Source organism: Sorex fumeus, unplaced genomic scaffold (assembly GCF_029834395.1).
Source record: "Sorex fumeus unplaced genomic scaffold, SorFum_2.1 ptg000064l, whole genome shotgun sequence".
In the NCBI taxonomy this organism is placed as follows: Eukaryota; Metazoa; Chordata; class Mammalia; order Eulipotyphla; family Soricidae; genus Sorex; species Sorex fumeus.
Window position 1 is genome coordinate 2,447,063 of NW_026606121.1, and position 27,990 is coordinate 2,475,052.

General features: G+C 52.8%; 1 protein-coding gene across 1 annotated transcript; it reads right to left on the reverse strand.

The window, feature by feature from the left end:
• Positions 1-423: 423 nt before the first annotated feature.
• On the reverse strand, positions 424-27,883 carry LOC130036613 (radial spoke head 10 homolog B-like). The gene is made up of 19 exons (XM_056128500.1): positions 27,642-27,883; positions 26,697-26,772; positions 23,846-23,914; positions 21,985-22,158; positions 20,627-20,712; positions 19,707-19,827; positions 16,709-16,885; positions 15,571-15,730; positions 14,657-14,778; positions 12,524-12,713; positions 11,189-11,309; positions 8,927-9,006; positions 8,706-8,854; positions 8,167-8,274; positions 6,319-6,459; positions 4,451-4,549; positions 3,689-3,779; positions 1,937-2,156; positions 424-595 (listed from the first exon to the last, which is right to left on the reverse strand). The coding sequence occupies exons 1-19, from the start codon at positions 27,881-27,883 to the stop codon at positions 424-426; spliced, it is 2,598 nt and encodes an 865-aa protein (XP_055984475.1).
• Between the last annotated feature and the right edge of the window lie 107 nt (positions 27,884-27,990).

Sequence of the window (27,990 nt, forward strand, 5' to 3'; positions counted from 1 at the left end):
CACTAATGGTGGATTGGAATTTGCCTCCTTCTGCTAGTTCAGCAGTTAGCAACGGTATTTTGTGTTTCTGACTAACAAGACGGCTCAGCTTTTTCACAGAGATTCAGTCTGTTTCTGCAGCCAACACTGCAGCCGACCTTGGGCCCCCTTGGGAATCACAGGGGGTGGGGACACACACGGGGTTGGTTCCCTGGCCGAGGAAGGGGGACAGCAGAAATGGCTTCATCCACTCCCCACCCTCTGGTCAGCTTCCTGAGATTCTCACAGAATCACCAGCCCACGCTTTGATACTTCAAACATCAACTTTCTGTGCACTCGGAGGGAAGGGGAGGCGGGTGGGTGGTGCAGCACACAGGAAGCCCCGAAGACCTGGCGCTCCGGGACATACTTTATTGGTCGGGAACATGGCCCCACTGGCCAGCCTCACTTTTTCCTCCTCCTGCTGGGGCCGGCCTTGCTGGGCTGGGTCACCAACGGCTCCTCCTTGGGGGGGCTCTGCGTGAAGCTCACGGACGTGGCAATCATGTCCTTGATGGCACTCATGTCCAGCTCGTAGTCCTGTCTTCTGGACTCCTCCTCCTTGAGGCTCTGCAGCCTGTAGCAGACAGAGAGGGTGATGTCTCCAGTACCCAGCCTGACGTAGTCAGCCAGAAGCCGACCAGTGGGACAAATCCATGGTCTAAAACTACTCATCAGTGGGGGCTGGAGCGATAGCACAGTGGGTAGGGCGTTTGCCTTGCATGCGGCCAACCCGGGTTCAATCCCCAGCATCCCATATGGTCCTCCGAGCACCACCAGGAGTAATTCCTGAGTGCATGGGCCAGGAGTAACCCCTGCGCATCTCCAGATATGACCCAAAAGGCAAAAAAAAAAAAAAAAAAACTATTCATCAAGCCCTTCACTGTAGCTGAGCATCTGGAGCGATAGTATAGCAGGTAGGGCGTTCACTGGGTGTGACCCCAATCAGCAAACAAACACCTCTTCAGGGTCCAGGAAATACCTCAGAGGGACCCAGGTTCATTTCCCGGCACTGCATGGCCCTTTGCACCACAGGACCTGAGCAGCACTATTCCGCCCTAACACCAGGAAAACTAAGGCAACAGATCACAGAAGTTTTGGCTTTGGGGCCACACCTGATGGTGCTCAAGAACTTACTCCTGGCTCTGTACTCAGGATTGACCCTTGGTGGTGCTCGAACCATATGAAGTACCAGAATGGAACTGGGGTCCAGCTTACTCCCTAGACTCTCAAAGGTTTGCTAAAATACATTTCCAATTTTTTGTTGGTTTCTTTTCAGGGGGGCAAACCTGCTGTTGCTGGAGATTAAACGTGAGGTTTGGCACATACCCACCCTGTCCCCACATCCTCACACACAAACTAGTAGGCATGTGCCAGCCGTGCACACACACAGTCCAGCAGGCGTGTGCCTGGCCCCACACACACAGACCAGCAAGCAAGGCCCGGCCCAGCAAACACATGGACCAGCAGGCATGTGCCTGCCCTGCACACACACAGACCAGCAGGCGTGTGCCCAACCCTGCACATACAGACCAGAAGGCATGGCCCAGCCCCGCACACACAGACCATCAGGTATGTGCCTGCCCTGCATACACACAGACCAGCAGGTGTGTGCTAATCCCCGCATACATAGACCAGCAGGTGTGTGTCTGCCTTGCACACACACAGACCAGCAGGTATGTGCTTGTCCCTGCACACATAGACCAGCAGGCGTGTGTCCCCTCCCACACACACAGACCAGCAGGAGTAGGCTGACCCCGCACACACAGGCAGCTTGCAGAGTCTGCTCCAGGCCAGGCACTGGCCCAGGGAAGGGGCCGAGTTGGCATGTGCCCTGCACTCTTCGCTTCTGATGCAGCCCCGCCGCAGGCTTTGCCCGGAGCCCCAGGAAGGTGGGGGTGGCACTGGCCGCCCTGACCTGGCTTCCAGTTCCTCGTCCTCCTGCCGCTCCTGCCCGGCCAGGGCCTCGAGACGCAGCCTGTTCTCTTTCATCTTCTCCTTGACGATCTCGTCGTGTCTGTGCGCAGGGAAGAGCATATCCACGAAGAACGTGTGCATGTTGCTGAGCCACGCATTCAGCTGCTCCTTCTGCTCGTCCTTCTCCTCCGGGGCTTCATCCTTGAGCTTCTCAGTTTTCTCTGCAAAGACGTTAAGAGGGGCATCACTGCTGCCCTGTGGGGCTGGGGCGTCTGCTCGCTCCGGTGCCTGGGGGACCCCGAAACTAAGGTGTTGGGTCTTAGCTGTGCCCAGCCCTTCGGCAGAGCTTTGTTCTCCTAAAGTAAAGGTCTGCCATATTTTGGTTTTCTGGAATTTCAGAAAATTCATAATTCCCATATTTCTAGAAAGACACCCCCTGGTTTTGCTTGTCCTGAAAGGTAACCTTTTTTTTTTTTTTTTTTTTTTTTTTGCCTTTTGGGTCACACCCAGCGATGCTCAGGGGTTATTTCTGGCTCATGCACTCAGGAATTACTCCTGGCGGTGCTCAGGGGACCATATAGGATGCTGGGAATCGAACCTGGGTTGGCCATGTTGGCTGCGTGCAAGGCAAACGCCCTACCCACTGTGCTATCGCTCCAACCCCGAAAGGTAACCTTTTTAAGGTCAGAGATCACGCAGGGTGAAGGTGCTCACCATGCAAGCAGCTATGCTTGGTTCTATTCCCTGGACTACGTAGAGCCCCCAGCACAGCCAGGAATAACCCTTGAGCATTGCCAGGTATGGCCCCCAAGCCCCACAAAATAAAAACAAAGGGAGTTTTCATGAAGAAGACAGTGAAAGAAGGTGCTTGGGGAATTGCACTGTGCAGGGCCCAAACATGCAAAGCCAGTGCAGTGCCAAGTGGGAGCAGCTCAGGTGAGGCCTCTGCAGGCATCTAGGGGCTCCCGAGGCAGAGCTGGGGGGGGGGGGCAGTGGGAGCAGGTGTAGGAGCCCTGGGGAAGGACCCTTGTGAGGCCACAGTGCCTGGAGTCACAATGTGAGCACTGACTAGCCTGGCCATCTGCCAGTAGAGGTGCAGCACATTTGAAGCATCTGTGACATGTGGCAGTTTGCAGATACTAAGGGTCTATACATTAAAAGACTCTTTAGGGGCCAGAGTGGTAATACAGCGGGGAGGGCATTTGCCTTGCAAGCCGTTGACCTGGGTTTGATCCCCAGCATCCCATATGGTCCCGTGAACACTGCCAGGAATATTCCTGAGTGCAGAGCCAGGAGTAACCCCTGAGAATTGCTGAGTGTGACCCCCCCCTCAAAAAAAAAACAATAAAAAACAGGGCTCCCCTTTTGGGGGCTGGGGATCTGGAACAAGGGTTCGGGTACTGACTTGCCTTGGTCAACAGCCAACCCTGGTTCAAACCCCTGAATCCTGTGCCAGAAGTGATCCCGGAGCACAGAGCCACGAGTAAGCCCTGAGCACCATTAGGCATGGGCCCCCAAATAAAGGATAAATTGTCCTGTCCTGTCCTCCCATTGTTCATCAATTTGCTCAAACAGGCCCAGTAACATCTCCATTTTGAGACTTGCCGAACCGGGTTCGATTCCTCCACCCTTCTCGGAAAGCCCGGCAAGCTACTGAGAGAATCTCGCCCACACAGCAGAGCCAGGGAAGCTACCCGTGACGTATTCAATATGCCAAACACAGTAACAAAGGATAAATAAATAATAAAAATACCTTTTGAAGGGAAAAAAAAGGTCATTCCTTTCCCTGAAGGCTTGTAACTGATCTTGGGTATTCTTTCTTCACTGAGAGACTGCCGCACGGGCTTTCGGAGGGGAAAAAATATCACAGGTTACTTCTGTGTCTTCATGGAACGAGACTGATTGTCCACTTCATCTCCTGAGAATCACCTGGCTTCTTGTGAAGCCTGTTTTGCTGCGGTTAGCCTGGTGAGAGGCTGATGTCTGCGCTACTAGGGAAATGAGCAGCGCTGGCTCCCTGGGAGGAAGTGAGGGTGAGAGCATATCCGGGCTGCTGGCCCCTGGGGCTCATCGTCCTGTGCCTGTGTCCCTCATTCTTCTGCCCAGACCCACTTCCTGTCCCCTTCGCCCCTCGCCCCCAGCTCATTCCTGCAGAAGGCCAGGGTATCCTTCAAGTGCCTTTCAGCCTGGGCACCAGCAGGGCCTGTGAGACCTAGGGGTTGGGGCACAGCCTTGCATCCCCACGTGCCTCGGGGGGCCTCCTGTTGACCCAGGTGCTCCCACTGCCTCTTGCCTCCCCACAGTGACCGCAGCATGGCCGCAACACCTCAGAGGACATGCCCTCCCCCCCTCCCATAGGGACTGGACCAACTGCTTCCTGTGCCTCAGTTTCCTCCTGCCAGCCAGGCAGCCCTTGGCAAACCCTCTGCTAACAGGGATGACCACCATGACTGTGCCTCCTCAGTGAGTCACCACAGCCGCACCTCAGTACCCTCTCGAGCACCTGGCTTAGTACCTCAGATTTCTTGACTTTGCTGACATCAACCTTGCTTGAGGAGGACAAGTTGCAGCCGTGCTGGACGTCAGAGTCCTGGCTGGGCACAGCGCTGGTGTTCTGGGGGCCAAGAACACACACGGGCTCAAACACATGCAGGCTCACCAGGCTAGGGGTCTGGGGGGGCAAGAACACACGGGCTCCCAATCGCCACCCTGCCCATGGCCAACCTTCACAGGCCCATTCCCCAGCCCTCACACAAGAATGAATCCATTTAAAAACCCACGTATGCCATACTTGTGACTGAAATCTCCAGCCTGGGCACCAGGCTCACATGAAGTCAAGAATGGGCCCCTCCCCCACCTCCCTGTGCTGCAGGTCCCTGGCAGTCAAGCCCATGAACTGCCTCTGGGCACCGAATAAGCATATTAATGGTCATGATCCAGAGAATCACAAGTGAATCTCGGAAGAGAGCAACACACTGCAGAGATGGTCCGGACCCCCAAGTCACCATCCAGTGAAAAAAATTGACTCCGGCTCTAGCATCCTATTTAAAATTTTAGAATTCTTGGACATCTCATACTTTATGCAACTGATATGCCAAGAGTAGCACAGCACATTTGATGGAATGTAAGGTAGAAGGCAACCAATCTTGATTAAAATAATAATAATAATAATAATATATATGTACACACAAGGCTCAACCTATAACAACACGTTAGTGATTTTACACATTTTCTTCTAAAGATAGTTTTCTGGATCATTTTTAGTCGATTATTCATAACAAGCAATACAAAATAAATTATTTAGCATCTGTCTTTGGGGCAGGCTTGGGTGGTGGTGGTAAATTTCAAAATAATGATGTTAGGAAGGAGTAATAGTGGTGGGATTGGTGTTGGAATATTGAATGTAATCAATTATTGTAAACAACTTTATGAAAATAAAATTTTTTAGAAAAACTAAAAAAATCAAAAGAACACACAAGGCTCACAGGGCTGGAGGTCTGGCAGGGTAAGAATCCACGGGCTCACAGGCTGGGGGTCTGGGGGCAAGAACCCACACACTCCAGGTTGCCGTGGAGACCCCCCACACAGTGCAAGGGCCGCAGTCTGTAACATCACACAGCACCTGCAGTCAGGCCCCAGAGGTGTCCTGAGCCCACCCGTCACCCCCACTCATCACACCCTGGAGCAGCTCTTGTCCCTGCTGGGTCGACCCTGTCCCCAGGGCGTCTGGGTCAGGGCGTTCCTGAGAGCCACGTCCACACACCCTGAGTGAACTCAGGGCAGCTTGTGCCCCTCCTGTAGGCGGCGCTGTGGTCAGTGATGTGGACAGTGAAATCCTGGATGTTAATGCGGAGCTCCAGTCCGTGGCATGTTGGGGAGGGCGGGGGAGTCCTGCTCTGGCACAAAGACCCTTGGCAGCGGCTCTAAAGAATTCCCAGATGGGGGTTCCAGGGCCGCACCAGCCCTCTGTGGCCCCACATGGCTGACCCCAGGTTAGAATCTTTAGGCCCTGTAGCACCCCCTGCTCAGGGTCTTCCTGCCTATTCTTCAGATTCCTCTAATCTGGAAGGTCAGCCAAGCCCCTGCTCCAACAAGGGTAGGAGAGGGAACAGGGAGGGTAAGGGGGGGGTGAGGCAAGGGGGAGGGGGGTGAGAAGAATAAAGGAAAAGGGAGGGGAAGAAAGGGGAAGGAGTGAGGGAGAAAGGAGGGGAGGGAGAGGGAGGGGAAATGGGGAAGGGGAGAGGAGTGGACAGGGGGGAGGGGAGAGGAAGGGGTGGGAAGAGGAGTGGAGAGGGAGGGGAGGGGAGAGGGAGGGGAGAATTGGGGAGGGAGAGGAAGGGGTGAGTAAGAGGGGGAGGGGAGGGCATCACACCCAGGGCTCACCTGGGTCAGAAGGGTGTGGATGCTCCCGTACCTGCTCCCAGACAGTTCCTCGTTGAGGATACTGGTCCAAGTCTTGGTCATCTGGTTGGTGACAGAGCAGGCGAAGCTTAAGAGGGCTTCGAAAAACTCGAGGAAAACCAGCTGCAAGACAAGGACACAGGTGCGGCCTGAGGCGCGGTCCCCAGGCGGGTGCTGGACAGTGGCCCGCGGCTCACGAGCAGCAAACGCAGCACCTGACGGTCAGCTCCCTGAGGAGTCACCTCAGAGCGTTTCCTCCTTAAGAGGCTGAGCAGCGGCCCCAGGTATGAGGGCTTCGGGTTTGGTCCCCACCACCAGCCCACGCGTGAATGCCACTGGTAGTGACCCCAAACCTCCGTGCACGGTGCAGAGCCCCACCTGAGGAATGGCTTAGTAAGCACCATGCCCAAGTGGGTGGTGTGTGACCCCGACATCACAGCGAGGAATCGGGGTGGGGGGACACTTTTGAAAAACTGATCTGGGGGGTCAGAGCAATAGCACACACGTGGTCAGGCCCCTGAGCACTGAACAGGAGGAGCCGCTGAGCCCTGCCAGGTTTGGCTCACCCTGCAGAGACGTCAGCAAACCCAAAAGGTGTTTTCAACAATTTCCTTTATGATCGGCTTTGAGCCATACCTAGTGTGCTCAGGACTTACCCAGGCTCTGTGCTCAGGGAGCACTCCTGGGGGAGGGGGTCTTAGGAGACCGTATGTGGTGCTGGGCATCAAACCTGGGTCAGCCTTGTGCAAGGCCAGCACCCTGCCTGCTGGACTATGGCTGTGGCCACTATCAGGCCAAGATCTCCATCTAAGCGAACACGAGAGGGTGTTCCTGTTCGCCTGAGTGACACGGACCTGCATCTGGCTGAACTGCCCCCTTGGTCACCAAGGGTGGCCTCTGCCCAGGGCTTCATGTCACCCACCCTCCACACCCATCATTTCAGTCCTGAGCATGTCAGCATGAAGGCACCAGGACCTCAATAGTCTTATTGAGGCAGTGTGTATGTGAGGGGGAGTTGGGGGGCTCCAGGAAGGCTGTGATGTCCCCCACTGGCGTGATAGGTCTAAACAGAAAGTGCATCCCAGGAGCTGGGCCAGTGAATGAGGCAACAAGGGATACGAGGGACAGAACTTGTTTGGGGTTGAGGACTGAGAGAACATTTTTCATTTTTTTTGGTTTGTTTTAAGTTTTTGGGTCACACTGGGAGATGCTCGGGAGTCACCCCGGCTCTGTACTCAGAGTTTACTCCTGGTGGTACATGGGGCCAGGGGTGTGGGGAGACCATATGGGATGCCAGGGATTTTTTCTTTTTGGGTCACACTCAGAGATGCTCAGGGTTTCCCTGGCTTTGCACTCAGGAATCACTCCTGGTGGTGCTCGGGGGATCCTCTGGGATGCCGGGGATTGAACCCCGGTCAGCCACATGCAAGGCAAATGCCCTCCCCACTGTACTATCGCTCCAGCCCCTTTTTCCAACTGGCTATTTCTGGTCCAGGTGATGGCACTGCTAGCGGGTGCGGGGCAGAGGGGCAGGGCAGAGGGTGAAGCTGTCCTGTCTGGCTCAGGATTCTTCTCAGGGCCAGAACAGCAGATCTGCAGGGAGGGCACCTACCTGCCTTGCATATGGCTAACCAGGTCCATTCCTGGCATCCCCAATGGTGCCCTGAGGGCCCCACAAGGAGTAAGCCCTGACCATAGCCAGCTGTGGCCCGAAACAAGAAAGAACAGACACAACATCCTCAGTCCCCCACCCCCCACCCCCCCGCCGGTTCTGGGCTACACGTCTGGCCCGACCACCAGGCTGAGTCCACACAGCCGTGCGTTGCAAACCTCCAGTTCAAAGTTGCTGTCAGTTCCATCGTGCATGGAGGGGTTGTCCTCGGCTATCACCTCCACAAACTTGGATGCCGTCAGCTCCTTATTTATCATCCTGAAGTCCTGGAGGAGAGAAACGGCTGCTCCTTAGGCCTGGCTACAGGGAGAGGCTCCTTCTGAGGGTACTGCCGGGGCAGCAGATGACCCCCATCTCTCTAGAGGCTCCCATGCCCCGCCCCCTGTCAGAAAACACTTAAGTGCCACCTCCCCCCGCCCCCCAGAACTGGCCTTCTCAGAGAGAACAGATCCTCATGCCTGGGGCTCCAGGGCAGCTTTGTGCTTTGGGGGGTGCAGTACTGGCCACTGTGGGAAATAGGGCCCAGGGAGTGATGGAAGAACAGACAGAAGTGGGGGACACAACCAGGGACAGAGCCGGTGGGGCGCGGGCCTTGGGAACCAAGTTCTGCAGAGGTGCAGGTGACAGCCTGAGCTGCAGCGCGGCTGGGAGAAGGACTCAGGTACTGGACACAGGCCATCCCGAGCATCGCGGCCACCTTCAGCATCCAGAGGAAGTGTCGCATGCTCATCGTCAGCTCATGGGGAGGGGCTGCACTGGGCATGCAGTGGGCTGTGTAGATCTCCCAGCTCCTGTCGATGTAGTTCATTGAGTAGAGTGTGCGCTGCTGCCCAACGAATAAGTTGCCTAAACCCAGAAGGCAGTGGTCAGTACTGAGGTCGAGGGCGCCCGTCACGTGGGTCCTGGGCTGCAGCTCACCTCTCACGCGACAGGCATTGGGGTGAATGTTCTCAGCCATCAGCTTGGTGAAACACAGAAAGAGCGAGGGGCTTCTGTTCCTGGGATCAGAGAGAGGCGTGAGTGTAGGATAACACTCTTTTGTCCTTCCTCAGGTAGCTTAGGTTTGTCAGGTCACACCCATCTAAGGACACTGAACTTGTATTGTAAGCAATGTCCTTTCTGTGTGGACACAGGAAGACAGTTAATATTATGCTTTGTAACTTGGGAGTTGGTTGACTCTGAATAATATTTACTCCTGGGCATCTGATTTCTTGACTCAGTTGCCCTTAGTTCCTAGCACCCCAAAAGCAGGGTCCCGATGAGGGACTGAATGGACCCAGGGCAAGCTGTGAGCTACCCTGGCATCGAAATGGGCCAGGCCAAAGAGCCACGCTACTCAACTATAAGTTGAGGGCATGATCATGGACAAATGCTGTCATGATCCAAAAGTAAGTAACGACGAGACTAGGACCCTGCTGGAGCTAGAAAGATTAACCTGGCCTGAGGACTGCGAAATGTATAGTGAGATGTTCTCAGGAAGAACCAAACTAAATTTATATCTCTTACTGTGCTCATACAGAATGACATTGCTAGAAATATTAGAAGTAGATTTATTACAACTATTTAAGTAGATTGCTAACTGAGGGAAGAACACACCCTTGTTGGGATCCCACCCTTGGGTGGATTTCCTAGTAATCTGAAGTAATCTCTGTAGATGAGATTTTATCCTTGAGTTAATCTCCTGGAGGAGTGGTCTTACCTCTCTTTGTTGATTCGTCAGTATTCAACCCACCTTTATGTCACCGCCTTATGTGACTGCTATATAAACTAAGACGTAAGCTCGGAAAGGGAGTCAGAAGCGAGAGAGCTCGGGCTCCAGAGATCCAGAGTCAGAGCCAGAAGGAGAGAGCTTCCAAGACTGGGGCCCAGGAGAGAAGGAGGCAGAGAAAGACAGGAGTGAAGAGGATTGGAATAAACTACTATTGATATAGATCGGCCTGGCCCTCGTTTCTTCTTCCGTCTGCCCTTGGCCAACAGCCGTTCCGATCCAGGCCACACACAGCGGCTCTAGAGCACCGAACGCAGGCGGTGAGACAGTGCCATCCAGTGAGCCCGTGAACACACAACCTTCGGTGTGATAAGATTTTACACGTGAGCACCCCTCCCCGAGTTGGGGTGCACTTAGTAACCCGCGTCTAATGAGAGGGACAGAGCAAGTTGACGGCAGCACCCTGGCCGACTCCCCCTGGCTGCAGTACTAAAGCCGCAGCCTCTGTTTCCCAGGCTCCTTTCCCACAGCCTCCAGGGGATGGGACAACAGTAAAAAGGAGCAAAGTTGCGCAAAATCATGGGTCAAGGTGCTTCTCCAGGTCAAGGTCGTGGGGTGGGAGAGGCAGTGTTGGAGCCTTCTGTGCAGCCCGCCTCGGGTCCATCCCATATCACACGGTCTCCCTAGCACCGCTGGGCTGGCCCAGGCACCACATGGCCCTCGCTCTCAACTGCTGGCCCCGCCGGCGGACGGAGCTCGGCAGTTGCTGGACCAGAGAAGGAACATCAGCAGAGCAGCCAGGGAAACCCTGACCACATCTCCCATGGGGTGACGGGTGCTGCCCCCTGACTCTCAGCCAGAGACCCAGAGGGACCCTGGGCAGGTGCTATGGGACTCCTGGGAAGTAAAGTCACAAAGTAAAAAAAAAAATTTGGTGTTCTGTTTGTTCAGGGGGCTGGAGCGATAGCACAGCGGTAGGGCATTTGCCTTGTGCGCAGCCGGCCTGGCCGAGCCGGGTTCAATTCCTCTGCCCCTCTCGGAGAGCCCGGCAAGCTACCGAGAGTATCGCACCCGCACGGCAAAGCCTGGCAAGCTCCCCGTGATGTATTCGATATGCCAAACACAGTAACAACAAGTCTCACAATGGAGATGTTACTGGGCCTGATCAAGCAAATCGATGAACAACGGGAGGATAGTGACAGTGACAGTTTGTTTGGGAACGAACCCTGCAATGCTCAGGGGTTACTCTTGGCTGTGCACTATAAATTACTCCTGGTGGTGCTCAGAGGACCACAGAGGATGCTGGGGATTGAGCCCAGGTCAGCCGCGTGCCAGGCCAGTGCCCCCACTGCTGTCTCTCTAGCCTGGTTCCCATTTGAATTTGGCGTCAAGGGTTTGCAATTCTGTCTGTGGCCAATCTTTGTTTCTAGCTCATGGCGGAGAGAGCCGAGGCACGAGCAGCGGGTACTCACTGGTACTCCCGGTGGTGGATGTGATAAGCCAGCTGCAGGAGGTAATTCAGGAATGTCCGCAGCATGATGGTGGTGAATGGAGAGTGAATGGCCTCCACGGGTATGTCATCGTAGTTATTGGCTGGAATCAGGACCGGAGAGAGGCTTACTTACTGGTGCCCAGAGTCTGTTTAATCTGCTCCTGGTGCAGTCAGAGAAGTCATGGTCACGGTCCTCCCGTTGTTCATCGATTTGCTCGAGCGGGCCCAGTAACATCTCCATCATGAGACTTGTTGTTACCGTGTTTGGCATATCGAAGATGTCATGGGTACCTTGCCAGGCTCTGCCGTGCGAGATACTCTCGGTAGCTTGCCGGGCTCTCCGAGAGGGGCAGAGGAATCGAACGCGGGTCGGCCATGTTGGCCGCTTGTAAGGCAAACGCCCTACCGCTGTGGGTTATTTCTTTCCCTCAAGAATGCTCTTGGGGCTGGAGAGATAGCACAGAGGGTAGGGCGTTTGCCTTGCATGCGGCCGACCCAGGTTCGATTCCCAGCATCCCATATAGTCCCCTGAGCACTGCCAGGAGTAACTCCTGAGTGCAGAGCCAGGAATAACCCCTGTGCATCGCCGGGTGTGACCCAAAAAGCAAAAAAAAAAAAATGCTCTCATGCAGGGCTCAAGCAATAGTCCAGCAGGGAAGGAGCTTGCCTGGCACTCGGCTGATCCAAGTTCTATCCCTGGCACTTGGTATGGTCCCCCCGAGCACCACCAGGAGTGATTCCTGAGGACAAACCCAGAAGAACGCTCTCCTGGGAGGGAGAAGTAACCACCTGCCCTGAGACGCAGCAGCCCACAGCCCTCATACAGCCACACATGGAAATAAAAGACCCCACTGCTGATTTTTCGGGTACCCAGGTTCCCCCTGCCAATGCTGTGGCACAGAGGGCACCCAGCCACTGGCACGTGACTTAAGATGCTGTTTGTGCTGCTGTCTATGAGTCCAAGAAGGTCATTGAGGGTGCTCTGTCTTCCTCACAGCTGGTCACTGCACGGTATGAATTTACCAAACTCAAGCCAAGACTAGGCTGCGCCTCCCTGAAGGCCACTCGGCTCTTCTGCTCGGCTCCTCACCTGCCTGTTTAGGGTGGTTTCGCCTCTGTCTCAGGGCTGTCAGCCTGAGGGTGGAAGGGGGTGGGGGCACAGTCCCTGCCAGGGAACCCCCTGGGAGCATCTGCATGCTGGGTTCTGTGATCGGGCTGGGTTTCTGGACCACTGCCTCCAGCACTGCCTCCTCACAGTCTGCAGGAGCTCCCACGGTCTCTGCTAGGGGACATGCAGGAGGGCCCAGAAGCTCACCCCAGAGGACCCGGTCCATGTCAGCCAGAGTGATTTGGTGGTGGTGGAACCTGCAATCTTTCAGAAACCTCCAGAAATGGAGCTTTGTCATCAGAAAGGTGTTATCCAGGGAGTGGTCGCAGCCCAGGCTGCTGTAGAAGCTGTAGATCCTCCGCAGCTCCGTGATGTTCCTCAGGATGGCGAATTCCACCTGGAGAGAGATGCCACGCTCACCTCGTCCCCCCTGACGGGGCAGGCACCTGATGAAGGCTGGACCTGAGCACAGTCAGGAGGCGCTTCTGAGCTCCCCCAAACGAGAAGATGTATACATAAAGGAAAACCGACCAGGGGCTTGCTTCATTGCTCATTGAGCATATGGTGTATTGGTCTGAAACCACACTTTTTTTTTTAAATTTTTATTAGTGAGACGGGCTGGAGCGATAGCACAGCGGTAGGGCGTTCGCCTTGCACGCAGCCAATATGGCCAATCTGAGTTCGATTCCTCCGCCCCTCTCGGAGAGCCCAGCAAGCTACTGAGAGTATCTAGCCCGCACGGCAGAGCCTGGCAAGCCACCCGTGATGTATTCGATATGCCAAACACAGTAACAACAAGTCTCACGATGGAGACGTTACTGGGCCCGCTCGGGCAAATCGATGAACAATGGGAGGACTGTGGACCGTGGACTGTGGATTAGTGAGACACCATGAGGTACAGTTGTAGACTTACAAATTTTTGTGCTTGGGTTTCAATTATACAATGATCAAATACCCATCTCTCCACCAGTGCCCATTTCCCACCACCACGGGTCCCAGTATCCCTCCCACCCCCCACCCACCCCCATCCCACCCTTTTGTTCTCTCTCTCCTATTGGGTGTTGTGGTTTGCAAAAGAGGCAATGGGTGGCAATCATGTTTGGTCTATAGTCTACTTTCAGCATGCTTCTCCCATCCTGGGATGAAACCACACTCTTGGGCAGTACTTGGAAGGCCCTGAAGAGCCCACGGGCAAGGCTCCGTGAGAAGAGGGAGGATGAGCTGGCCCGGGCCTAGCCGTGCTGGCATAGATGCAGAAGTGGGAAGATGCTGGCCGCATTCTGGGGATTCTCATCTGCTTATGTGTTCTGTGTTCCCGACCCATCATATGGCTACAAAACTAGACGAAGTGAGGGAGCTTCTGGAGTGTCCACAGGACCCTAGCATGGACCAGGTGTGTGGCTCCACGGCTGAGCATCTGTCTGGACACCAAAAAACTCCAATTCGGACTCTGAGGTGGGGATACTGGGTGCTGAGCTGCAGTGGGAGGGACCACCTGGGCTTGGGGGCTCCTTGCTGTGGAGGCCCAGCACAGCGAGGGCCAGGAGGCCCGTGGTACTGAGATCTTGGTGCTCTCCAGCTCCAGTAACACCTCTGCCACTGTTTCACCAGAGATGCCCACCAGGACACAAGTGTCATTAAGCACTTGAGATCTGCCAACTGTGGGAACCCTAATGGTCCCCATCTCTAATGGTCACCCAACCTTTTATGTTTATTTTGGAGGGTCACACCTAGTAATGTTCCAGACTTATTCTCTCCTTAGGGGGCCAGGGAGGACACTTCACGATGCTCAGGGGTTACTCCTGGCTCTGTGCTCAGGGATCACTCCTAGAGTGCTCAGGGAACCATATGGGATGCCAGGACCAAACCCAGGTCAGCTGTGTACAAGGCAAATGCCCTACTTGCTGTGCTTTTTCCAGCCCTTTAGGACTTACTCTTGACTCTGTGCTCAGGGACACTCCTGGAAGCTCAGGGGACCCTGTGGGGTGCTGGGGATTGAACCCATCTGGCAGGTACATGCAGAGAAAGTGTCCTGCCCTCTGTCCTGTCTCTCCTGACCCCTAATCAGTCTGGACGCCGGCAGCCCATGAGCATCCCTGGCAGAATGACAGTCAGAGCAGAGCAATGGTCAGAGTAGGTGGCCACAGCCCAGGCTCCCACAGGGGGCATCGGCCCTGGGCTCTGGTCATCCGTCCATCCCTCTATCCCTGCTCTCTCCTGCACCTCAGAGGATGGTTAATGCAGAAACATCACAAACACCCCAGGAGGGAGAGATCCGCAGCTCTAGCCTCCCAGAAGGTCAGAGACTTGCTTCTCCTCTGAGGCTACCCCAGATCTCACCTGCTTCTTTTCCTGTGGCTGGTCTTTCTCAGGATACCTACTCAGCAGTGCAGTGAGGTCCAGCTCAATGTTTGACCATAACACCGATTCACTGCTGCTACCATCAAGCTTTCTGATAATTTCTAGAATATGAAGACAGATAGAAGAGGACCAGGTTACCCGGGAGGGAACAGCGTGTACACGCTCCAGCATTATGCCAGGATGATTTCCCACCCATGGAATATGGGACTATTCACAAATCCTATTAAGAAAGTATTTGCTGGGGCTGGAGCAATAGTTGAGCGGGTAGGGCATTTGCCTTGCACACAGCCAACACACATTCGATCCCCGGCATCCCATATGGTCCCCTGAGCACGGCCAGGAGTAATTCCTGAGTGTAGAACCAGGAGTAACCCCTGAGCATTGCGGGGTGTGACTGCCCAAGCCCAAGAAAAGCCAATTTAAGAAGTCTGTAAAAAAAAAAGAAATAAAGAAAAGAAAGCATTTGCTGGGCCAGAGAGATCATATGGGGGTTAAGGCACTTGTCTTGCATCCACCAACCCTGGTTCGAATCCCCAGCACTGCAAATGGTTATCCCAGCACCACCAGGGGTCACTCCTGAGCAAAGAGCCAGGAGTAAGCTCTGAACACCACCAAGTGTGGTAAAAAACCACCTTCAACCCCCAAATAAGGAAAGTGTTTACTGGAGTGGGTCGGAGAGATGGCTCAGGGACCGGAGTGCATGATTAACAGGGGAAGCTCTGGGTTCCTTCCTGGGCATCACACACTCCCCCGAGCACCAGCAGTCCATTCCCCTATCCCCACCACAAAAGCGCACAGACATGTGGACTGGTGGAAGTGCTAAGACGATGCAGAGGTGTGGAGTCCCTGGGACGCAGAGATAAGGCGCCTCCCCGGCGGGCCCAGCTCCCTACCTGCCGTGATGGTTGAGCCACCTGTTGGGCACCAGCATAGCAATTCTGTGCTTGGGTCCAGGGAATGAATTAATTCCACCTGAAGCTCCGGAAAGTCTGCTATCATGTCATTACAGAACAGGCCATTGTACACGCGTCCATTCTTGAAAGTCAGTCGGCCCTGAAGGTGGAAGATGTCTTCATGCAGATTGTAAAAGTTATTTTTTGTTTGTTTGGTTGTTTGGGGGCCACACCCAGCAGTGTTCAGGGCTTACTCCTTCCTGGCTCTGCACTCTGGGATCACTTCAGGAGGACTCGGGATGGGGGAGGGCATTTGGGATGCTGGGGATTAAACCCAGGCCATGTGTAAGGCCAGCACCCTCCCCACTGTGCTAGAGCTCCAGCCTCGAGTATGAAAGTTTTCTTCAACAGCTCTAGTGAAAATGCCTCCATCACTGTCTCAGGTGGGGTTGTGCTTGTCTATTGAGACACACGCTGAGCCCACATCTGATGGGGTGACAGGGAGTCCCACATCACTCTGTAAAGCCTCTTTTCTCCCTTCCTCTCTGATCCACCCCCTCTCTCCAGCTCTGAGGACCCCATGCCACTAACCGAGGCTAAGGGCCAGCAGAAGGCCTGTGACCAAACCCCAACTCTCTTGCTATCTGTGAAACCTAGGCCAACTCTCAGTCAGTGAGATTAAAGACAAGAAGCTAGTTTCTCCACTCTGTTTCGCCTCCTCATGGCCCATGGGTGAGATGCCTAAGGCCACAGAAGCCCTCTTGCGATCATGAGGGAGGGTCATGCGAGGGCACAGCTGACGCGGTGGTCTCCTATGGGGCAGTCACCACAGGGGAGACTCTGGGTGCACTGAGATGCTGAATCAAATCCCGACGCTCACATTATTACTTATCATTTATGGAAGATGAAGCTAGATTTTTCTATAACTTGCGACCACACACATTCACCCACAACCTAAGAACCTCTAAAGTCTAAAGATACAAAAAACTTGTGGAATCAGATACAGAAAAATATATGAATTCTGAAATTCATACAACCATCTTAACCAAATGGTAAGTCACACCTTGGAGGAGACGGGGGTGGCTGTACCTCCCACCTCTTCTGGGTCAACATGGTGCCCTTGCAGGCCAACACTCACCAAACCATGCTTTTTATTGGAGACCCATGCCCCCTCGTAGATGGCACCGCTGGCATAGTAAAACTTCCCATGGCCGTGACGGCACCCATTCACAAACTCTCCCACATACTCATTCCTCAGAGGATACTGGGAGTTGGGGATTCTTTTGAGAAACCACGTGTGTGTTCCAAAGCCATTCTAAAAAGAAAGCAAACACAGGACAGATTGCTTTATGCAGTGATGGAGGATGAGAACTTCCTCCTTCAACTTGAAAATTGAACACTTCAATTAGGTACAGATCAGGCACCAAGGTGGTTGTATATCAAGGAGAGTGTTTGCCTTGCACACAGCCAACCCCTGGCACCCAATAGGGCCCCACAAGCACCGCCAGGAGAGATTCCTGAGTGCAGAGTCAGGAATCAACCCAAAAACAAACCAAAAATGGAGGCTTGGATCAGATATAATGACTTCTTTGAAGGGGCAGTGATTATGCCTGGGGGTTCAGTGTCCACTACTTCCAGGCCCATCTTCTGTTTTAGGGAAATGACTTACGCCCTCTGTGTTTAAACTATAAAATAGAAACAATTCCTAGCCTGCAGATTGGATGCAAAAATTATATGTAATGTGGATTATTTCACATACTATTACAAACATTGATTAAAAATATCCCTTCCTGGGCTGGAGCAATAGCACAGTGAGTAAGGCGTTTGCCTAGCATGCGACTGACCTGGGTTCGATTCCCAGCATCCCATATGGTCCCCTGAGCACCGCCAGGAGTAATTCCTGAGTGCAGAGCCGGAGTAACATCTGTGCATCGTTGGGTGTGACCCAAAAAGCAAAAAAAAAAAAAAACCAAACTTGTCCTCAATCTTTTTTTTTTACTTTTTTTTGGATTTTGACATCACATCTGGCAATACGCAGGGGTTACTCCTGGGTCTGCACTCAGGAATCACTCCTAGTGATTCTCAGGAGAACACATGGGATGCTGGGGATCGAACCCGGAGCCTGTGTGTACAAGGCAAATGCCCTACCCACTGTACTATAGCTCTGACCCTCCTCAATTCTTCTTTCCAGGCAGAACTATTCCGTGGGTTTTAAAATTAATTTTGTATTTTTCCCAGGCACCTATAATCATATATACACTAAATTAATATATTATGTGTACATATCATGATATGTACCATTTTTTCAACAATGGGGTGAAACCTCTAGGTAAAGACCCAAGGAACTGGAAACAGGAATTTTAAGGAATATCCTTCTGACACAAAACAAAATTTAAAAATTTCTAGTACCTAGAAAATGAAGTGAATTTCTTTTTGTCACTATAATTTTTGCTCTTTTTGTTTTTCTTAACATGCTGACAAATTCTAAGTAATTTCCTGCTTTAAGGAAATTTATCACCTTTGGAATCATAAAAATAAATAAAATAAACAAAATAAAGAGCTGTCTGTCCGTCCACATTCACAACAGCAAGTAAAGGGTAAAAATCCAACCTCTGCATCATGATAAATAAACACGACGTGGCACAGGTTCGCTCTGCGTGGAACATAACTCCACTCTAAGGAAATTCTGGTGGAAGGCGGGACAATGGGCTGAGTGCATCCCTCACATGAGGGAAGATCAGTCTGAGCCCCCAAGTACCACCTGGAGCAACCAGCACTGAAGTGGGAGTTTGAGCTCCACTGGCTGTGCCCCCGAATGAAACTTTAATAATTAATGTGCAACGGTCATCCCACTTGAAAGGTTAAGTCCTTTCCCTGCAAACTCGCCAGTACTGAGACCCTCATTTCCTCTGTACAGTACAGCCAAGGAGGGCGCACAGGAGGAGGGAAAGGAAATATCTCTGTTTATAGAAAGAGAAATCCGGGGCCGGAGTGACAGCACAGCGGGTAGTGCATTTGCCTTGCACGCGGCCGACCTGGGTTCAATCCCCGGCATCCCATATGGTCCCCCAAGCACCGCCAGGAATAATTCCTGAGTGCAGAGCCAGGAATAACCCCTGGGCATCGCTGGGTGTGACCCAAAAAGAAAAAAAAAGAGAGAAATCCGACTGTGCTTCAGATGGAGTGATGGTCCACGTTTTTAAGAAAAACCCAAAGAGGGACTGAGGTGATAGTACAGTGGGGAGGGCATTTGCCTAGACATGGCCAACCTGAGGTCCATCACCAGCAGCCAATACGATCCAATGAGCACTGCCAGAAATAATTTCTGAGCGCAGAACCAGGAGTAAGCCCTTAGCACCACTGGGTGTGGCCTCCAAACAAACAAAAAAGCACAAAGATTCTATAAAAAGTGCCTAGAACTATTCTGTGAGTTTAGCAAGGTCCCGGAATATGAGTAGCATGGTCCAGCAGAAAATCCTAGCTGTCTAAATGATATAAATTATATTAAGTTTTTCTTCTCAGAAACGTTATTTTGGGGTGGGGTGGGGGTGCACCCAGAGATACTCAGGGGTTACTCCTGGCTCAGTGCACAGGAATCACTCCTGGAGATGCTTGGGGGACCATGTGAAATGTGGGACCAAGCCTGGGTTGGTCGCATGCAAGGTAATTGCCCTCCCCACTGTACTATCACTCTGGCCCAGAAATCTGTCATTTTTGACATTAAAAGCATTCTGGTCCCTACAGGACGCTTGTAAACCATGGACTTGCCAATAGTTAGAAACTAGGCAGTATGAAACCTTTTTTTTTTTTTTTTTTTTTGCTTTTTGCGTCAGACCCGGTGATGCTGGGTTACTCCTGGCTCAAGCACTCCTGGCAGTGCTTGGGGGACCATATGGGATGCTGGGAATCGAACCCGGGTTGGCCGCATGCAAGGCAAACTCCCTACCCGCTGTGCTATCGCTCCAGCCCCCATCAGTGTGAAACCTTTAGGGAAAATAATAATAACAAAAGAACAGGAGTTTGTCATTTGGGTTTCTACACTTCACGGAGCTTGAATCTCAGCTTGCCAGCAAACCTACTGTGTGTGAGGGGGGATGGAGACAGAGCCCCGCCTGGTGAGACAGCCCGGGCAGTACCTGGACCCCCCTTTCCCACTGGCCGGTGTACTCTTCATTGTTCGTCAGCCACCGCATCCTGCCTTCCCCGTGGCGCATGTTGTTTTCCCACTGACCCTCGTAGATATTTCCAGAATTGTAGCTAGGACCAAAAGCAAAGCAGTTAAAATCAGCGTGGGACTACACAGAAACTGTACATTCACTGATGTTCTTCCATATGTCCTCTCAGAGAGACAGCTCAGGGCCAGAGAGAGCATGCAACTCGTCCAGCTCAGATTCAGGCGCCACACATGGTCCCCTGCGCACAGGGCCAGGGGGAAGCCCTGAGCACTGCCAGGTGTGACCCACCCTTGCCCACCCACTCCCTCAAGAGAAGAAAGAAGAAAACTTGTCAATCATGCCCCCCCCCCCCCAGCACTGCCTGGCAAGGCCCTGGTAGCTGTCAAGCACAGACTCTGGAGGAGAGGCCCCAGAGTGTCCCCCACACCAAAAAGAAAATGAATGAGGCTGGAGTGATAGTACAGCAGGTAGGGCGTTTGCCTTGCATGCGGCTGACCTGGGTTTGATTCCCAGCATCCCATATGGTCCCCTGCACACTGCCAGGAGTAATTCCCGAGTGCATGAGCCAGGAGTAACCCCTGCGCATTGCCAGGTGTGACCCAAAAAGCAAAAAAAAGAAGAAAATAAAAGAAAAAGAAAGAAAGAAAGAAAGAAAGAAAGAAAGAAAGAAAGAAAGAAAGAAAGAATATACGAGTCGAGATAGAGATGCAAGAACGGAGAGGACACAGAGCAATCCACGAAAGCGGGAGGGTGTGCTGGCTTCACCTGCACCATTTCTGGGCGGGAGAGACGAAGCCAGGGTGGATAAGGCCCTTGCCACGCCAGCAGAGGGAGGGAGGTGCAGAGACCATGCGGGGCTCAGGGGCCACCGTCACACCTACCATCTTATGCCCCAGCCCGTTTTGACGTTGTATTCCCAGTCTCCCTCGTACCAGGAGGTGCCCTCCTGATTGAAGTGGATGGAGCCCTGAAATGAACATGGGGAAAGCAGCCTCAGTGAACCAGTGCAGTCCTCTCGGAAGGCGCCAGACAAGCAGGCAAGGGACCGACTTTGGCCTCAGTCTCACAGTCAAGGAAAGGGCACAGTATTAGTACTGACCCCGAGTGGCAGCCAGGTGCCACGTAGGGCTGAGAGGGAGGGAGCGTCCCACTCTCTTCTCTCCTGGCTAGTGACCGCCAGACATCAGATCCCACACGGGGCACTCAGAATGAGGCAAGTGGTGTCCATGCGCCCGGGCACCATTTTCTGCATGGAGCCCTTTCTGCTGCAACCAGAGGCACACTCCCTGCCAACCCTAGTGGGCACAACACAGCCTGACCTGGATGACTCCTCCACGACATGGGCCAAGGGGACAGAACCTGACCCAGGCTCCTTTCCTGCCTAGGCAGGGCGTGTGCATGTATGTGCGTGTCCACATGTGTGCGTGTGTGTACTGTTTCTCTGGGTGGGGAGTGTGTATGTGTGTGCATGTTCATGTGTGTACATGCATGTGTGGGGTGTTCTTCTGGGCAGAATGTGTGCATGTGTGTGCATGTCTATGTGGGCGCATGCATGTGTGTGCTGTTCCTCTGGGCGGGGCGTGTGCATGTGTGTGCATGTCCACATGTGCTTGTGGTACACGTGTGTGCTTCTCCTCTCCTTGGATCTCCCAGGGCAGCTTCCAGGCACCTCTGTCATGAGTCAGCCCTGCCCCGGCTGTCTGAAGGATGGCTGCAGAGTCTGGACCATGTCATAAGGGAGGGGAGGGGAGCACTGCATGCCGAGCTGCCCTCCCCCGCCAGAAGGGAGAGAGCACAGTGTGGGGCGGAAGGAGCAGGGAGGTCATGGGGTTTGGTGGGTCTGAGTTGTGAGTATGCCAAAGAGGAAGGTGGGATTAGATGGGGCCTCACCGCGCACACCTCTTCTCCCGAGACATGTCCACCGCCCTGGGTCGGAGGCTAAGCAAACGTTCACTGAGTTGCAGTCAGAAGGGCATTAGTTTGAATCAACTTCTTTTAGATTTTTTCACCAGTTTAAACCTCCCAGATTAAGAAGCAAGGAGCTGGACCACTGGTCCCTCCACGCTGTTCCTGCTGGGTCCCTACTCCCGCAGATACCACCTGATCCCTTATCTTGCACAGGCTGATCTGGAGTGAAGGAAATTTCAGGACCCATCTGGGGTGAATCTCCAAGATGAGGATTGCGCCTCCCCACCCTCAGCCCTGTTCATAGTGGGGGTCCCGTGGCCACCTCACCCACCTTTCCATGCCTCTTGCTGTAGCACCAGTGACCAATGTAGGACACGGGGTGTGTACTGCACGTGAACACACCAAACCCATTCCTCAGGGCATTGGTCACCTCCCCTTCATACGTGCTGCCGTCTGGCCATGTGTATATGCCGTGGTTCATGGGCATGTTCTTCACAAACTCCCCCTAAGACAAAACGGCCATAGGAGTGATGGAGGTCTCAGACCTGTGCGAAACTGAACAATCTGGGCTACATCCCTCGACTGGCTACACGTGTCTGCCTGTGGTCACGTGTCTGACCCCTCCCTTGCTCCGACTACACATCTGCCCAGTGGTCACGTGATTGAGTCCTGGCTCTGGGTGCATGTGTCCGGGCAGCTGAGCTGTAGAAAAGTGTCAGGCTACTCATACCAAACAGACAGTGGGTGGGCTAAGAATGGGGCGCTCTCTCAGAGGGCTGGGCAGGGCTGGAGCGATAGTACAGTGGAAAGGGCATGCGGCTGACCCAGGTTTGATCCCCAGCATCCCATATGGTCCCCTAAACACTGCCAGGAGTAATTCCTAAATGCAGAGCCGGAGTAATCCCTGAGTATCGCTAGGTGTGACCCAAAAAGCAAAAACAAAAACAAACAATAGAGGACCGGGCAGTGCTAGGGGTGGCTTTAAAAATACACTTTCTGGGGCAGAGTGATAGTGCAGCAGGTAAGGTGTTTGCCTTCTGTGTGGTGGACCTGGGTTCAATCCCCAATACCCCAGATAGTTCCCAAATTCCACCAAGAGTGATCCCTGAATGCAAAGCCAGGAGTAAGCTCTGACCACTACTGAGGGTGGCCCCCCAAACAAAAAAAAAATCAAATAAACAAATAAATAATTAAATAAAAATACACTTTCTGTTCAACAAGAAGTCAGTAAAAAGGGGGAATCCAGATGAAGGGAGAGTGTAACTTCTGAAAACTAAAGGCATATGAGAGAGCGGAGAATGAGCAACCTGTATTTGTGAATTGCACCCCAGAACCTGACTCCTGAGCTGACCTACAGAAGGAAGAGGCAGTGACAAGCAGCAGAGGCCCTGCAGGAACCAGCTTCTCCTCACACCTTTGGGTCTTGGAGCTTGAGGCCCTGCAGGAACGAACCCTATCACCTGCCTCTGGGTGCAGGCACTCAATTCTTTCCCTTTTTGTCTGAGGTTGGGGCCACCCCCCTGTGGTGCACAGGGCTACTCCCAACTTGCTCCATAGGCTCACTCTAGGTGATGCTTGAGGACCCTGCAGCTCTCCCGCATGCAAAACCTCTACTTCAGTCTTCTGAGCATGACTCCAGCCTAGGAGCTTTCTTTCTTTCTTTCTTTCTTTCTTTCTTTCTTTCTTTCTTTCTTTCATTTTTTCTGTGGCCTTTGGGCCACATCCAGTGATGCTCAGGGGTTACTCCTGACTCTGCACTCAGAAATTATTCCTGGCAGTGCTCGGGGGACCATATGGGGTGCCAGGGATTGAACCTGGGTTGGGCACATGCAAGGCGAGCACCTTCCCTGCAGTGCTATTGCTCTGGCACCCTGGGAACTTTTTTTTTTTTTTTTTGCTTTTTGGGTCACACCTGGCAATGCTCAGGGGTTACTCCTGACTCTGCCCTCAGGACTTACTCCTGGCGGTGCTTGGGGGACCATATGGGGTGCCAGGGATTGAACCTGGGTCGGTTGCGTGCAAGGCACATGCAAGGCCAGCACCCTACCTGTGTGCTATCACTCTGGTCCCCTTGGGAACTTTCTTAACCCTTGTGAATCCCTTATGTGGAAGTGGAAGTTCAACTGCGAGAATCCAATCACTAATTTCACAATCACTACTATTGCTCATAATAATCACATTCTATAGTTTACCTCATACTTCAGTCCATCAGCCCAAACATATGTCCCAGATCCATGCATGAGCCCTTCTGAGAACATGCCCTGAAAAAGAGAACAGGGGGCCGAGAGACAGCAGAGGGGGTGAGGCGCTGGCCTGGTATGTGGCCAACCCCAGGCACTCCATCAGTACCAGGAGAACCCTGAGTACACAGCCAGGAGTAGGCCCTGACCATTTCCAGGTATGGCCCCAAACATTACTATGTAGTAGTAATAACAATAATAATTTAAAGTAGACGACTTGATTAAAATATCTAGATATCAAAATTATTATATTTGCACTTTTTTTTCCTCACTAGGAATTGCATGTTAGTATAGTGAGTATGGAGTAACAAATGCATATATATGTACATAATTTATAGTTGTTACTATAGTTATTTATGTTTAGAATGCCTATTAGGGGGCTAGAGAGATAGTATGGTAGGTAGGACACTTGCCCTGCACAAACCAACAAAGGTTTGATCCTTGGCACCACATACAGTTCCCCAAGCTCTGTCAGGTGTGATTCTGAGTACAGAGCCATGAGTAGCCCTGAACACAGCTGGGGGTGACCCAATTCACAGGAGCAAGTCACTAAAAACTCACCACACAATATGGAATTATAATCTATCTTAATAAATTTGGCTCTTCTTCCCACTACTATTTCTTACCAAAAAAGATCATAATAGGGCAGGCTGAAGGTGTTCAAAGGCAATCCCATTGAAAGACATAAATGGGTCAAAGCAAAAAGTCTTGCAACTTTAAATTGACACAATGTTGTGTCAAACATAATTTAACTAGGGGCTGGAGTGATAGTACAGCAAATAGAGCATTTGCCTTGTAAGCAGCTGACCCGGGTTCGATTCCCAGCATCACATATGGTCCCCCAGCACTGCCAGGAGTAATTCCTGAGTGCAAAACCAGGAGTAACCCCTGTGCATCTCCGGGTGTGACCCCAAAAAGAAAAACAAAACAAAACCATAATTTACTGGCTGGAGTGATAGCACAGCGGGTAGGGCGTTTGCCTTACAAGCGGCCAACATGGCCGACCCGAGTTCGATTCCTCCGCCCCTCTCGGAGAGCCCGGCAAGCTACCGAGAGTATTCGATATGCCAGACACAGTAACAACAAAGTCTGCAATGGAGACGTTACTAGGCCCGCTCGAGCAAATCGATGATCAACGGGAGGGCCTTTACCTTTACCTTTACCTTACCTAAAAAACATTGCCGAGGCACTGGAAAGATAGTTCACTGGTAGGGGAGGGCATGTTTGCATGGGGGCAAACCAGGTTTGATCCCCGGCATCCCATCGGGTCCCCTGAGCACCGCCAGGAGTAATTTGCGAGTGCAGAGCCAGGAGTAACGCTTGAGCACCTCTGAGTGTGCCGCCACCTCCCCCGCCCCCGCCCCCCGCCAACCTAACAGACACTGCTGAATGTCTAAATTCGATCTGAGAAAGCAAGAGCAAGCCCTTTCCGCAGCTGGGCTGCCTCATTGGGGTGAGGTCTGGAAGGAGGAACCACATCGCCCCAAATCAGCATTACTCTGGAGCTGGCACTTGGGCACGGGGAGGCAAGGGAAAACAGGTGGCTGTCCTGGTGCTGCTCAAGGACCCATATGTGGGGCCAGGGATTTGAATTAGGGTTGCAGCCACCTCAGCCATATGAAAAGCAAGTGCTTCATTTTCTGTACTGTCTCTGGGACAGTGATTCCTCTCCACACAGGACCAGTTACAGGCCAGCACACAGCATGTGGGGGTCACATCACGCAGCCTCGCTGGGAGATGAGGATTTGATACAGCACTGGTTTTTCTTGTTTGCCTTTGGACACCACCTGGTAGTGGTTGGGGTCTATTTCCAATTCTATGGTGGTCGCTCTTAGCAGTGCTCAGGGGGCTGTGCAGTGCTTGGGACTGGACCCAGGCCCTGTTGCTTTGAGTCACATCCCCAACCCCTCCTGACAGTCTTTAGAGATCAGTGACAACCCTGGGCAGACTGACGAGGGTGGAGGTACCTCAAGGCTGCTTGGTTGGTCTCCCCACCACTGCAGGAAGATTCACTGATGACTGATTTTAACCCAAAGGCTGTGAGTCTGAAGAAAATATGGAGGTTCTGGGGAGAGAGCTGAGGGGAAGGGGCACCAGGCCAGTTCAATCCAGCACCACCAGATCAGAGCACCACTGTCCAGACACCCTAAGCACTGCCGGGGAGCCAGGGGCATCCTGGCACCTTTGGTCACCCGGCCTGTCCCCCTCACTGTGCTAAGGCCTTGGAGGGGTTATCTTGGGTGCTGTTACAAGGACACTCATCCCACATGAGGGGCTATCTTGGGTGCTGTTACAAGGACACTCATCCCACATGAGGAGCACAGGCAGCCTGGTGTGCCCAGGGAAATGCTCTTGTGAGAAGGCACAGCTGGTTCTGCCAAGCATGGCCAGGACCAACGCTTGACCCAGGCCATGCCAATTTCCTTACAGGGGCTACTTTCGGCTGTGCTCTACCACGGTAGAGCACAGGCCTGTCACCAGAAAGCATCACAGCAGGTGAGACTCCACAGCGCGGCCTGCAAACTGAATGTCTTGTGTCACAGTGAGGCTTGTCCCTTCAAGAAATCCTATTTGGGAAGAGGAAGGAGCCGGAATTCTGTTTATCGCTTTCTGTCCTGACCTTAAGCTATCTGTAGGGCGAATAAAAATCCTAGACAAAAAAAAAGGGAGCTCACATGACTCCCAGATGTGACGGCGTTTTTACCTCAAATATGGGCTGGGGTCAAGGTAAAATTTCTTGGAAGAGGGAAAAGCCAAACCACTACCCGCTAGTCCCTGAGCAGGGCCAGGCCGGGTGACTCACGCGGTAGGTGCAGCCTCCTTGGAAGACCGCAAAGCCTTCTCCCTCGTATAGGCCGCGGACTTTCTCCCCTTCGTAGCTGCAGAGAAATGCAGTATATGACAGTGAGCACCGTGATGGGAGGCTGGGGAACAATGAGCCCAGCAGAGGGACGTTTCCCAGACACCTGCTCAGAGAACAGTCCCCCCACACACACACCTTTAGCACACCCTAACTCAGAGCATGTGACCCCTGGAAGCCCCACCGCAGAGGCAACCTGCAAGCTGTAAGCACCGCATGGAAACAGCAGCGGCATCAGGGGGCCAGAGAGTAGGATGGGAAAACAGACTAAACCAAAAATGAGGCACCAGGGATGCGCCTTGTATTTTGAGGCCCCAAGATGTGCCCTGGCACTGCAAGCCCCCTTTCCCCCAGCACTGCCAGGAGTGGCCCCAATAAAAACATGAAAATATGAGATGATCCAACAACACTGCTGCAGGCATCTGTCCCAAGGAGACACAGACACTCATCTGAGAGGTTATGGGCACCCCTCTTCATAAACACAGGCTCTGCCTACAAGTCTCCAAAGACTTGGATAAAGCCGCTGTGGGCTGTGTGCAGCGGAGTACTACACTGCTGTGAGGAAGAGGAAATTGTGCTCTTTGGCAGAAAGTGATGATCTTGAGCTGGTGATACTAAGTGAAGTCAGGCAGGAAGTGACTATTTTCCTCACACGTGGGACAGTCTGAAAGCAAACAGACTGGCAAAGCAGCCAAACCAACCGGTGATGCTCGCTAGGCCGAGGGACAGGCTGAGGGTCTCGTGGTGATGGGGACAGGGATAAAGTAGTGATAAGCCCTCTCCCTGAAATTCTAGAGAGCAGGGAAGGAAGGAAGGATAATTTCCATTTTTAAAGTGGTGGCGGGGGAGGTGATTTCCTGCAGAGCCTGGAGGGAACAGATGTGGTACCTTTCCACAATGAGCTTGGTCAGGATGGGCTCTTCGTAATGCAGAGTGTCCTCGCTCAGCTGACTCTCCTTCTCAACATCCCTCAGCTGCTCCCGAAGCACTTCCGAAGGTTGGGCAGAGGCCAGAGGTTGCGTGGCAGCACTGCCGTCCAGTCTGACTGGCTCGGGAAAGTCCGTGGGAGAGGAAGGTGAGCGCGCAGACTTGTCGCTTCTCTTGTCGGTTTTTTTCTTTTCTTTCACCATCTTTCCCAGAAAGCCAGTTTAGGGTCAGAAGGACCAAACAGTTCCTTTGGCTGAAAGCTACTTATCTTGAAGCACTGATGAGTTTTATCTGAAAAATTTTTTAAAAG